A 14,359-nucleotide genomic window follows, 5' to 3' on the forward strand; every position below is an offset into this window, starting at 1 on the left:
TAATTTTACTGAGGTATAATTTACATACAATACATTGTACCCTCTTTATGTTTGCTTTTAAGACTTTATCCATCCTCCCACATATGTCATAGGAATAATATTGACATATGCCAATAGCACCAATATGAGCTGTTTGCTAATGCCATCAGGGTCAGGGATTCCAGCAGCACACATGAGCTGCCATCTTATTTGTATGTAAGGCTGAGCTGCAGAAGAGACAAACGTGACTAAATCCATCCCAATATGAGAAAAACAATTTTTTTAAAAAGAAAAAAAACAATTCAATGCATCATTGATAGGTCTGTAATGCAACTGCTCAGCCAAGTCCAGGTTACACAAAATGGTTAGGAAGACAGGGTCTTCTAGTTAACAAGCTTTTTAGCTGAGTTAGCAGATATATTTATAGCTAACTCTTTACACATATATGTGGGTCACCCATTTCTAAAATCCTAGATTATGCTATTCAATATTAAAACCATCTCAAGAAGGATTTAATCTTTGTTGACTAAACCAAGGTCATCATTATGAATACCAATTCTCATTTTATAGTGTGGATAGCTATCATCATTTTTTTTTGGCTAATGTCTAGGTAATAGTTTTCAGCAGCATTCTTCTCTGCATTTGAAGCTAAATCTGGTAATCATTATCTACAGAAGAGTAGCCCTGGCCTGTATGGCTGGGTTGCTTAGGCATTGGCCTGTGCACCCAGGGGTTGCTGGTTTGAATGCAGGAGCCTGGCTCCATCCCCGGTGGGGGGGAGGGGGCAGCCCATGGATGTTGATGGATGTTTTGCTCTTGTATCAATGTTTCTTTCTCTCTCTCTCTCTCCCCTCCTTCCCCTCTCTAAAATCAATTTAAAAATCTAAAAAAGTTATACATTCCTGTACTTCTGAACACCCATTATCCTATATTTTGTTTCTTTTGTTCTATTTCTATTACAGATGTCCCTCATTTTCCCCACCTTTGCCTCCTACTCTGCCCCCGCCCCCCTAGGCCTTCACCCCACTATTATTGTCTGTGTCAAAAGGCTATGCATGTATCATATGCATACGTATTCTTTGGTTGATTTCCCACTCTCCTCATTCTCCTCCCCTCCTGAACATTATCCTAAATGAGTAAGGGAACTCTGAATCATTTTCACCCAGTAAAGACTGCTTCCTGAATTAAACTTTCTAAAACAATGCCTTTGTAATTTCACCCTCTATCCCTATTTTACTAAAAAAAAAAAATGTAATCACCTACAAGATTAAGGACAAAATATTTGGCTAGCTCAAATCTGGTCCCACATTATTAACCTGTCCCTATTAACTTCCTAGTATGTACTCCCTGCCATTGTCGCCTGAAAATGTACTGGGTTTTGTTCATTTTTATACCTCCAAGCCTTTTAATTTAAATAGCATGGTGCTTTCTCATTTAATCTTCATATCAAACCTGTGAGATTTAGTAGACGAGGAAAGTGAGGCATAGCTAAGTGACATGCCCAAGTGGCAGGGCCAGGATTCAACCTGGGGCAGACTGCATCCACAGTTAACGGTGTATAAACACTAAAAACATTTCCTTTGGTCCCAGTGTATTCACCATCTGAAATATCATTTCTCCTCCTCCACTATTTGAATTTTTCTACTCATCCTTGAAGACAGGCTCAAGTAATACTTCTTGCGTGAAGTCCTTCCTTAGCTATCCCATCTCATAGTCTTTTCTCTTGCTCTGGTACTACATCACATATATATTTTAAATGACCAGTATATGTCATCTCCCCAACTATATAGTGACCACTTCCTATACTTTTCATAAACCTCTAGATCCCCCTTCATAGTAATGGCCAAGTGGCAAGTGTTCAATAAATACCTGTTAAATGAATACGTAATCCAAAACTTTGAGAAAAGACATATGTTATGTTTTGCATACAGCCAAAATTTTATTTCCAATTTAGCTTACATTTGGTAGAGTCAAAACACCTATTTATACTCAGTCACCGCACCTACCCACACCCCCCCCCCCCCGCCGTGCCCCAACTCTAAAAGTCCTGTTTAGGAATTCTCACAGTGTCTGAAGCATGAAAACTTTGCCAGCATCCTGCTCTCAAGCACGGAAGATTGACAGGAGACTTTCCGCAGCACCCGATACAGCATCTAGGAATTAGAATTGCACAATATAAAAGCGATATGGGGCAAGAGAGAGCGGAATGAATACTTGCCCTAGAAGCAGAGGTTGGGTGGGAAAGTGCCAGCAATTTGTAAAAGATCAATCTAAAACTGGGAAACCGGGAGACCCAGCTCGGACCTATATGTTAAGACTGGAAGTGGAGTCAAGCCAGAGAATCCGGAAGGCTTAGTACCCAGTAGCTTGTGGTCTAAAACAAAAGAACAAAATTCAGTGCTGGGGCCATGCTTCGTGAGGTGCTGTTATCATTTTCCTCCAACAACACAGCGGCAGCACTGGCCACAAAAGCCAGGCCAAGCGGCCCTACGGGTCTCAGCTTGGACGGCTTTCTGAACTCGCTCAGCTGAACTCACTGCTCCCCATCCGTGGAAACTTACAGCAAGTCCAGCGCGGACTTTGCAAGCTTGGGAGAAACTAGGCGCATGCGCAAACCTTCTCCCCGTGTGGGCCAATCACAATGCGGAGCTGAGTACTAGGCCTGCGCAGTAGGTCTCCGGTAGCACTTCCTCTTCCCCAGTTCTAGCAAACCTGCTGAACTGTCCAATGCCCACCCGGAGCTGTAAGGAGGAGCCTGCGTGGAGTGCGTGTGCGTGAAGCGGAGGGGGGGGGGAGTGGGCCTGGGCCCAGGGTGTTTGACCGGTCAGTGCGTGAGAAGAAAGGAAGGAGGAGGTCCTGAGTAGCGGCTGCCGAAATGTACCGGTGTGGAAGCCTGGCCGCGGGTGCTTTGAAGCAGAAGCTGGCGCCCTTGGTGCGGACTATGTGCGTCCGAGGCCCGAGGCAAAGGAACCGGCTTCCAGGTGACTGACCCATACCGGGCAACCCCCACCTCCTTAGACCAAGGGCCTGGGCTGCTTAGGCTCCCAAAGCCTCGCAGCTCTTCCCGCCCCCACACCCGGATAAACTTAACACGCTCACAGTCGCATGAATTCCAAGTTGGCGGGATCCATTAGTTTTGCAAGCTGTGCGCACCTGACCTTCAAGGGAATTGAACCCAGTAGTTGGCTCGAGGCCTTTTCCTGGGAGGATTTGCTGTTCAATTATAACAGAATAGCTGGATGTTTAGTGTTATCCAATGCCACCTCCGGGCCACCCCTTGTCCACTTTTTTAGACAATGAGGTTAAGTAGACTTTGTCATTTACGACTGTGAGACTTTAAACAGAACATTTAAGCCCCACGCCTTAGTTCCTTCTGTAAATCGGGATATTACCTGCTCTACCTTCCAAACCCCAGATGAGATCCGTAGATTTGAGTGGCCTGTGAAACACAAACAGTGCATTGCAAGTAAAGAGTGAGTGAGGTGTGCTCCGGACACCAGGAGAGTTGACCCATAATTAATTTGAGGTGTCTGGTCAGTGTAATTCTTGGTGGTCTTTAATGCTTCCAAGAAAGAGTTTGTAGAACGCATAGTGTTTGCTTTCCATGAAGTTGTTTCATCAGATTTTAGAGCTGGAAGGGATTCTGTGGTAAAGTTCAACCCATTCATTTTATAGGTAATAAACCGAGGCACGGAGAGGTGAAATTTTCTTGCCCAAGGTCATGTACTTAATTAATAGGTAGAGCAAAGGATAGTTTGCCAGTCTCTAGGGCCCTAAACCCTTGCTTCAACTCCACACTGCTCTTTAGCCCATTGTGCTTCAGATATCTCTGAATTTATCGGAGCATGTCTTGTGCCTGCTCATTTTCAATCAGCACAATTTCATGGAGGTAAAGAATTATCCACCTGTAGGAGGTGTGGGTTTATTTATTTTTAAATCAGTGGTTTTTGAATGACTGTTGAGGACACTCACATTTGCAATGTCAGAAGTTATCCTTTGAGACCTTTCCAACATGCAACCACCTTCTGGGTGATTTAAAAATAAAAAGTGGAAAATGCTTCTCTTATTATATTTGGAAAGGTGCATTTGAAAAGTTTTTCCAGTTGCTATGCCTGAAGAAAATGTTTCCTGATGGGTGTGTATCTGAGATATGTCCTAAGACATATTGCCCATGGAACTTAAAAAACCTCTACCGTGGCTTTTAAACTAATACCCTGTCTATGATGGCATCTGTATGTATGTATGGGTTTGTGCAATGAAATGAGGTAGCTCTATGCAAGTTGCACAGAAATTTTGGTAAGCTGAAGCTTTTCATCCACATTGGCCTTTCAAACTTTGTGCACTTATTTTGCTTAAAACTCAAACATTTACCAGCATTCTGAAGTCTGATGAAAAGTTTTCACAATTAAATATGGATTTCCAAAGTTATATTGATTTACTAGACATTTGAAGCTGGTTGGTGATATTAGAGCTAGTACTGAAAAATTACAGACTCAAAATGTCTTTTTCCCCACTGAATAACTTTGTATGAAGGTACTCTGCTGTAGAATATATTCTGACGTCTTGACATATCCATCCATCTCTTTGGATACACTTATTCTTTGCCTTTTGGCCAAGCACCAGAATATAACATCATATCCCTTTAGAAATAGATGGGGCTGAGGTTACAATTTCAAAAAGAAATGATTGTCATTTTATGAATTTACCATGCTTTGTGGCCTCATTACAAATTGCTTTTAATCTGATGTCTTTTTCACATAGTTGTATCTGCCATATATTTTTGCATAGGTGGGAAAGAGGCATTGTTTGTTTATATGCCATTTTCCTCCTCCTTTTTTACCTTCTCCCCCTTCAATTCTCTGCCAGGATGTTAGCAAACTTTAAATCTACCTCCACATCTGTCACCATTGTCAGGTTCACTTTCATTTTGTGTTGCCTTTTTTTCCCCCTTAAAACCGTAATTGGTACCATTTATTTACTTTATTTTGGGTGTTCTGCTTCTTTCCAAAAATGATTGAAGGTAATTAATAGTCACCACTTTACCAGTATGCCTGCATTCGGCACCAAGGAGGAGCAGATCGGTTAGGAAATATATATTTTCTGTTCTGTAGTATTTTTATTTGGTCGACAAACATTGTGCTGCCCATGTGATCAAACTGATCACAGATCCTTGACCAGAGGGGTCAAATGTTTGAACATTTTCCTCTACTCAGAATCCTTCTCACCTCCTTAAAAAGGAAATTGGGCCCTCGCTGGTGTGGCTCAGTTGGTTGAGTGTCTTCATCCTATGCACCAAAGTGTGGCCGATTCCATTCCTGGTCAGGCACATCCCCAGATTGCGGGTTCAATCCCCTGCGGTGGCACATATGGGAGTCAACTGATTGATGTTTCTGACATCAATGTTTCTCTCTCTCTAAAAATAAAAAAAAAATAAAATACATAAAAAGGAAATTGAACTCCTTGTGTGTAAGGAACCAGACTTCCTGGACACTGCCAAATGATACTTTCTTTTGAAGCCTAGAAGATGAGCCTTTTCCCACGCTTTCTGCTGAGGCAAAGCTTTCCAGAAGAAAATCTATGGCAAGTCAGCCTTTTCTGCAACCAGTTCATATATTATATTTTCTAACATTTAAGGGCATTGCTCCAGTTACAGTATGATCATTCCAAAGTTGCATGGTCATATAAATTGAGGGGAGGATGGAACCCAACCCTACCGAATGAGAATCTCCAGGAGAGAGGCCTGGGAATTTATATTTTAATAAACTCCTTGATGTAATTAATATGATCAGGCAAATTTGGGAAGTACTATTTTGAATGGATAATGATTCTTTTCCTTCTTTTCCACTGACCTAAGGATTAATAAAATAGACTGAGTGACCTTGAGTCTCCTATGATTTGTATCAAGCCCGTTTTCTGATAGAATAGAGTCATTCTCCCCTCCTACACTGTGCACTCCCCAAGGACAGGGATCATGTCCTATTTATTTTTTCTCCTCAGCATTTTGTACATTCTCTGGCATGTGATAAATTCTCAGTGATTGAACTCTAGTACTTTAAAGGGCTTAACTTTGCAGAACAGTTAAATTTTCTTTCTTTCTTCCTTTCTTTTTGTCATCTGAATCATTTTTCCTCTGACCTTTCTTCAGAGTGGTTCATACTCTACTATAGCTATTATATTCTGATTCTTCTAAAATTCCATCAAAGGTTGATGCTAAAAAAAAAAATACAGAGGTTGATCAAGGTAAATAGTTGTTGGATTCCTTATGAAGAAGTGCCTAGCTACAATGAATAGATCACCTAGACTTGTCCTGCTTGTGTTTTATCCATGTCAGAGAAAAATCAGTTTTCTTTGACATTCAAAGATAAGATTCAAGAGCATATAGACCTCTTTATTTGAGATTCCTAGGTGCCTCAATCGTGTGGATGTATTTCTGGAAAAGGCCTTCCAGGAGTATGGATAAACAGGAGATTTTGAAATCTACAGAAATGAACTCAGTGGTGATTTAGGTAGTATTCTAATGCTAGTCTGTGATTTTGAGGTTACTGATTTATTATTAAGCAACCTTAAGTAAATAAGATCTGGCTAAAACTTCTTTGCAAAGAATTCTTCAAAATGTTTATTTCTTATCACTAAAATTGGGAAGAATTTCTAGTTTGTTCCTTCATTAATTCAACCAATATTTATTGAACAAACCTACAATCTGTTAGGAACTGTTGCTCTGTGTAACATTTATTCAGGAAGTGAATCCTTGGCACAATATGATGAATATAGACAATAGTATCATATTATAATTATCAGGCTAGCTAAGAGACTAGATCTTAATTATTTCAACCAGCAAAAGGAAATTATAATGTGATAAGATAGAGGCGTTAACTATCACTACAATGGCAATCATATTATAATATATAAATGTATCAAATAAAATAATTGAATCCTAAGTTTGAGAAAGAAAGTACTACCTCTGTATTTGTGGTCTGACTGAAGAAAATCTGAAACAAGTAGATTGGTGCAATAATGAGAAATCAAGGATTAATTTGGCTTTCCCACATCAGTAAGACAAGTGAAAAGGCATGTTTCAGTCATGATATAAAATTTCCTAAAGTTTTAAAGCACTGGGGGTAGGGAGAAGTGTAGGAGTAATTTTGTAGGTAAAAGAAAAATGGTGGGAAATATCAACACCATACAATACTTATCACCTTTTACAAAATTAAAGTCACTTTGTAGGTATGTAAAAAATTGGTTTGTTAATGATAATAGTGTATATTGCATTTCTTTTCCAGCAGTAGTTTGTTTTTTCAAGCAGTAGTTTAAATGTTAACCAATTTACTTTTTTAAAAATTAGTTTACTTATAAATATCCTTTTTGGGGGCATATTGAAGCAAAAACTGCTGAACATTCCTAAATCTACACTCTTAGTTTTATCAGTTTGTGAAAAGCAAACAAAACCAGAATAAACACATTACTATTATATTAAAATAAAGTTATCATTTCTGAATTCAGGATCTTCTAATCTAGAGGAATCAATGGAACTTAAAAAAATTTTCAGCAACCAAACTTGGGGTGGGGTGAGGGACAAAACTCATTGAAATTGAACTAAACTTCATTGAATTAAACTTAACTATGTGAAACTTTTTCTACCCAGTTTCATTTGCTAAACTCTGAGAGTTGTCAGTTTCTACTTATGTTTCATCATTCTCATGGACTTCTGAAAATCAAAAGCTTACTCAGATTGAGATAAGTTTCTCCACTCTTGCACATGATTTATTTTCATTATTTGTTCTTTCCCAATATAAACCATTTTGTTTCACATGGCAATGAAGGATTCTAAAGCAGGTAAGAAAATAAATAAACAGCTACCTCAAACCTTGCACAAAATAAAACCCTGCCACACAATCTAACCAAGACACAGCTCAGTCTTGCATGAAAGGTAATATGTCTTGGAAAACAGAAATGTTAAAGTTCAGAAGAAAATCAGAAAAAAATTACGTGAATTTATCTCCTCCAAAGAATTGTTTGGTCTTAAGTATATAGTACATATACCCTATAGTAGCACTCAGCACACATATTCATGTTTCTATGACCATGCTGAGTGGGATAAACAAAAGGTTCCAAGGAGACTCTCACATCAGGTTTTACTAGCCAGTGAGTTATAGAAACTTGATTTTTAGTCTATTTTGATTTCTGAATTATAGATAAGAGACTATGGACCTGTACTCTTAGAACTGAAAACATTTTTCTAAAGTTCTGGATTGCACATGTTCCCAAGGATTTCAGGTAAGAGAGTGCAGTGTCCTTACACTGTGAAAGGAAGGGGGAAAGCTCCCTATTTCTGATCTCTGTAAGTACATATGGAATGCTACTACCAGTGCCCATCCTGTTTGTCTTTTTTATATATATACTAGAGGCCCGGTGCACAAAAATTTGTGCACTCGGGGGGGAGGGGGGGTCCCTCAGCCTGGCCTGTGCACTCTCGCAGTCTGGGACCCCTCGGGAGATAATGCCCTGCTGGCTTAGGCCTGCTCCCGGGTGGCAGAGGGCAGGCCCAATCCCTAGGTGCAGCCCCTGGTCGGGCTCAGAGCAGGGCCGATTGGGGAGTTGGGGTGCCGCTCCCTGTCATGCACAGAGCAGGGCGGATTGGGAGGTTGCAATGCCACCCTCAGTCACGCTCAAGGTAGAGCCAATTGGGGGGTTGGGGCACCGCCCCCTGTCACACTCAAGGCAGGGTCGATGGGGCGGTTGCGGCACCACCCCCTGTCACGCACAGAGCAGGGCCAATCAGGGGGTTGGGGAGCTCCCCCCTGTCATGCACAGAGCAGGGCCCATCAGGGGGTTGGGGAGCTCCCCCCTGTCACGCACAGAGCAGGGCCCATGAGGGGGTTGGGGAGCTCCCCCCTGTCACTCAGAGTAGGGCCCGTGGGGTGGGGGGGTTGGGGTGCCGCACCCTGTTGCACACAGAGCCGTAGGGCTGATCAGGGGGTTGGGGCGCCTTCCCCTGTCAGGAGCAGAGCAGGGCTGATAGGGAGGTTGTGGCCCCGCCCCCTATCACACACAGAGCCGCAGGGTGATCAGGGGGTTTGGGCACTGCCCCCTGTCACATGGATCCAGTGCTTGGAGGCCTTGCAGCTCCGCTGATCCCGGTGCTGGGAGGCATATTACCCTTTTACTATATAGAATAGAGGCCTGGTGCATGGGTGGGGGCTGGCTAGTTTGCCCTGAAAGGTGTCCTGGATCAGGGTGGGGGTCCCCACTGGGGTGCCTGGCCAGTCTGGGTGAGGGGCTGAGGGCTGTTTTCAGGCTGACACGTGACTGAAGCTCCCAACTGCTCCTTTTTTTCTTTTTTTTTTTTTTATTCTGGGCCAGCTTTGGCTCTGGCTCCAGCTCTGAGGCCTCTGCTGCTGAAAGAAGGTATCTGGTTTGTTTCGATTCTATAATCGAAACAATGTATAACTCCAGCTCTGTGATCCCAGCTCGCTGAAAGCTGGTTTCTGGGGTTTTGTTTAGCTTCTATATTTGTTACAATGTTTCTTAAACTGCAGGCTCAGAGGCCAGCAAGGCAGGTGGGGAACGTTGGTTTCCTCCGTCACTGAAGCAAGCCTCATGTTAGTTTCAAGCTGCCTGGCTGCCAGCCGCCATCTTGGCTGGCAGTTAATTTGCATATCTCACTGATTAGCCAATGGGAAGGGTAGCGGTCGTACGCCAATTACCATATTTCTCTTTTATTAGATAGGATATTTTATTGAACTTTTACAGAGAGGAAGGGAGAGAGATAGAGAGCTAGAAACATTGATGAGAGAGAAACACCGATCAGCTGCCTCCTGCACATCTCCCACTGGGGATGTGCCTGCAACTCAGGTACATGCCCTTGACCGGAATCGAACCTGGGACCCTTCAGTCCGCAGGCCTACGCTCTATCCACTGAGCCAAACCGGTTTTGGCCTGTTTGTCTTTTAAAGCCTGGTCAGATCAGGAACATATCTACCTGCCTCTAGACCAGTGATGGCGAACCTTTTGAGGTCGGCGTGTCAGCATTTTGAAAATCCCTAACTTAACTCTGGTGCCATGTCACACATAGAAATTTTTTTATATTTGCAACCATAGTAAAACAAAAATTTATATTTTTGATATGTATTTTATATATTGAAATGCCATTTAACAAAGAAAAATCAACCAAAAAAATGAGTTCGTGTGTCACCTCTGACACGCGTGTTATAGGTTCGCCATCACTGCTCTAGACCAATGGTATTAAAGTACAGACCTGCAACATCGCCTGAGACAGAAACTCTGGGGTTGGGTTTCTCCACCTGTGTTTTAACAAACCCTACATGGGATTCTGATGCAAGTTTTAGAATCACTATTCTAGATCAGGATGGCAAACTACAGCCCACAGACCAAACATGGATGCTTTTGTACAACCCCTTGAGCTAAGATGGTTTTTTTATATTTTTTTCAATGGCTAAAGAAAAATGTTAAATAGACTATTTAAGGACACGTGAAAATGATTTAAAATTCACATCTTAGTGTCCATTAAGTTTTATTGGGACATAGTCACACCCATTCATTTATATATTGTCTGTGGCTGCTTTTGTTTAACATCAGCAGAATTGAATAGTTGCAGCAGACACCGTATAGGCCACAAAGCTGAAAATATATATACTATCTGGTCCTTTACAGAGAAAGTATGTGAATCCCTGCTCTAGATTAATAGTTAATACAAGGAATATCATAAGCATAGAAGGTTCTGAGACCTTCTTCATCTGAAAATGCCAGCATCCTAATGGAGGAAGAAATGTACCATATTCTTTCATTTCAGTGTGTGAACGTTGTTATGATCACCAGGTCATTCCATAGCTGCACAGAGTTTTACATCAGCATAAACTTCGTATTATTTCGGAGGACTAAGAAACAAGTAATTGGTGGATGTTTTAAATTTTGTCATTCTAAAAAATACTTCGTAGCCCAAAATTCTTCAGTTCTTTGGGGGAGATAAATTCATTTAATTTTTTTTTTCTGATTTTCTTCTGAGCTTTAACATTTCTGTTTTCCAAGACATATAACCTTTCATGCAAAGACTGAGCTGTGTCTTGGTTAGATTGTGTGGCAGGGTTTTATTTTGTGCAAGGCTTGAAGCAGCTGTTTAGATTTCTCTTAAGTGGTTGTTATAATGCTCCAGGTAGCCTGTAGTTAACTTTTTATATCTATTCAGTCAACTCTCTGTGTTTACTTTATTTATGGTGAAGAAGTAACGAGGGAAGTATTTGATGAATTGTCCATATGTTTTTCATTATCTTTTCTGGAGACTGTAAATTTCCTCCCTGGACAGCATTCTTAAAAGCTCTAACCACTTTAAGAGTGTGCATTCTGATACCTGTCGTATTTGTATACAATTTTGGTGGTTTTTTTTCTTGGTCATTGAACAGTCAACGTCACGCAGCCAGTGGGCAGTAAGTCCTGACTTGTACAATGCATTGACATTTAGTCATAAACATGTATTAACTATTTTATTTTTATGTGTGTGTGTCTTAATAAATTGTGTTCCTTAGGCAACTTGTTCCAGCGATGGCATGTTCCTCTAGAACTCCGGATTACAAGACAAATGGCTAGCTCTGGTGCATCAGGGGGCAAAATCGATAATTCTGTGTTAGTCCTTTTTGTGGGCTTATCAACAATAGGTGCTGGTGCATATGTAAGTAGAAAAGCGGCTTGTGTAAAGAAGCTGCCAAACAGTTCCCATTAATAGCTTCAGTAGTACTCTGCTTTACAACTTTTGCAACTAATCGCCCTTTCTCCTTTTGAAAAAATTTCCAGTAAGCCTTCTTTATTTAACGTGCCTACTGTCTAATATCCTATGAGGGCCAATTTGGGAATGACTGAAATTTAATCTCATGTTGATTATCCTTGCTCTTTTCACTTGTCTTTTTATTCTTTACTTGAAAGCCACTGTGTTTTCTTAGATTTGACCAAGTACCAAAAAATTGTACCTTTGCTCTTGGGTGTGACACACTAACCTGTGAATAAGGACAAAATTCATTGCAGCTCATTAGCACAATATTTGATTTTGACCCATTTGTCAAATGTTTTATTTTTCCTCAGCTTGGGATAGACATTAAAAACAAAAACAGCCTACAATTCAAATAGTAAGCGTTCCTCATAGGAAAACTATTCCTGAATATCACCAAAGACTAAATTATAGAATTAGTCCTAGTATCTCCAATTTTAGAATGGAGTTTGTGTGAGGTGAGAAATATGGTTTTCATTGCTACATAATTATAGCACAATTCCATCTCCCTGAATGAACTCTGATCAGCTTAATTGGTCACCAAGGAATTATGGTGTACTTTTTTTTTTTTTTTAACTTGGCAGGGTTTACTGTGACTAAGCAGGTCAGTTGAATCATATAAAGTTGAGGGAACCAACTTAGATAACACCTAGTAACAACCTTGATTGAAGGAAGCTGTTTGTTTTACTTACTGAGAGCAAATGGTTGGACGCCATTACAATTTTAGTTCTTTCTACATTGGTAAGACAGTGAACTTAGCTTGCTTCTTGATCACTAGGTTAAAAAAAGAGACGCGAAAATTATTTGAATTTATCTAGCTTGTCATTCCCTGACCTGACTTCCAAATGCATAAGAAAAGTAGGTAGCTCTTGCCAGTCGTGAGTCAAATTAGAGTGAAGAGTAGGTGAGCTCTGTCAGCTAACAGACTTGGAGGAAATAGGCATTTTCCTCCGATCCTGGAGCAGCATTTTTTTCTTTTTTAGCACAGGGTAACCAAAACTGCGTCCCCACCTTTGTGTTGAATGTTTCTTCATTAATACTTAGTTCTTTTTCTATTTCCTTTTGTTTCTTTCTTGGCCTTATCTTTACCTACAGTTGTGCAGTGTCATCACCTAGGATCCCCTTCTAGATCACTAGCGTCCGCAGGTGCTTCTGGGAAAGATGGCAGCAGACTAGTATACTTCTTAATTGTAGGAGCAACAGTCACTGGGGCAGGAGTTTATTATGTAAGATGCTTACACTAAAATACATCTTGGGGTAGGGTGGGTGAGTCCACGGCACTAATGAGGACATGATCCATTAGAATACAATGAAGTTTTCACAGCATGTGCTTTCTAGGTCTTTATTAAAGGGACATTGTCAGTCACTAGGGAGTCCTCAAATCTCATTCTTCAAACTGTTGAAGTCCTACCATATATATCCAAAGCCATACATTTAATGAGTATTATAAATACTCATCACCAACCCTTTCTTTTAAAATTTTTGCTAATTTCACATTGCAATTATTTTTATGATGCTAAATTATATTGTGCTTTAGTGCTGCATACCTAACCAAGACAGACTCAAAGAGTAAACATCAACTAAGCAAATAAAGATAACACGAACAGCATCCATTTTGAATTATTTTAGGTAAAATTTGCCAAACAATCAATTCACCCTACTTTTATTGATAAAAGGCATTTTACCAAATGCTTCTGAGGAAGTCCAAAAAGCCAGAGAAATCCTCCCCATTCACCCCAGCTTCTATTTGAAAGTAAATTCATTTGGCAGTGTCCCTTTTGTAATCTCTAATTTGGTCAAACTAGTGGCTGAAGTGGTATAAGCTAACATATTCCTGTAGATTTCTTTCTTAAGTGCCTCTCATTTATAATTGAGATACCACCCTCTGAGTCTGAACTTTCCCATTCCACAGTTCTCTCAACTTTTCCTGTCAGTTCCATTCCATTCATTCAAAAATAGATTTAAAGTGTTTGCATCTGATATGTTTGTAAAATTTAAACCTATTAAACCTCTTTTATGTTGCTGTACCAGAGTTGGATGGCCTCCACAGAGCTGGCCAGGCAAATCTCTTGACCCCAGGCCACAAGATCGGGCCAGTCACTGTTGCTTTCTCCTGCCTTAGAAACATCTATGAAGCACCAGTGCCTCTTAAGCCATTCAGTTAAATGCCTCATTGCCCTCTGTGTTTATCCAACACTGGTAATAATAAAGCTACCATATTATAATGGTTTCAGGTTAAATGATAAGCTTTTGTCTACCTATAGCCATTTTCTAGTTCGTAGAGTTTTGTTTTGTGTGTTTTTGTTTGTTTGTTTGTTTTTGTTTTGTTTTTTTAGTTCATAGAGTTTTATATTAGGTTTTAAATCATTTAAAATGTGACCTGAGGTGGCTTAGATTTTTTTCTCTGAAATTGATATTAGTCTAAAGAGAATTGTTAACTTAAAATCAGAGTTCAGACTTGATGACATATGGCTATAAGTTGTTTATTGTTTGCATTAGTCTGCACTGACTGCCATAACGAAGTACCACAGACTTGGTAGCTTAAATAACAGAAATTTATTCTCACCCAACCAGCATGGCTCAGTGGCTGAGCGTCTACCTATG

At 40.4% G+C, this 14,359-nt stretch overlaps 1 protein-coding gene across 2 annotated transcripts in view; it reads left to right on the top strand.

Moving 5' to 3' along the window:
• Window positions 1–2,696: 2,696 nt before the first annotated feature.
• Window positions 2,697–14,359, top strand: part of AIFM1 (apoptosis inducing factor mitochondria associated 1) — a 36,557-nt gene continuing 24,894 nt past the window's right edge. Inside the window, exons 1-2 of one of the 2 annotated variants that reach the window (XM_059679464.1) lie at window positions 2,697–2,960; window positions 12,851–12,981. In XM_059679464.1, the coding sequence (XP_059535447.1) occupies window positions 2,855–2,960; window positions 12,851–12,981 (237 nt within the window). In that variant the 5' untranslated portion in view covers window positions 2,697–2,854. Of the gene's footprint in view, window positions 2,961–11,519; window positions 11,663–12,850; window positions 12,982–14,359 lie in introns of both variants that reach the window. The other variant, XM_059679463.1, reaches the window with a different exon arrangement.

The sequence above is a fragment of the Myotis daubentonii genome, chromosome X (genome assembly GCF_963259705.1).
Source record: "Myotis daubentonii chromosome X, mMyoDau2.1, whole genome shotgun sequence".
Lineage (NCBI taxonomy): Eukaryota > Metazoa > Chordata > Mammalia > Chiroptera > Vespertilionidae > Myotis > Myotis daubentonii.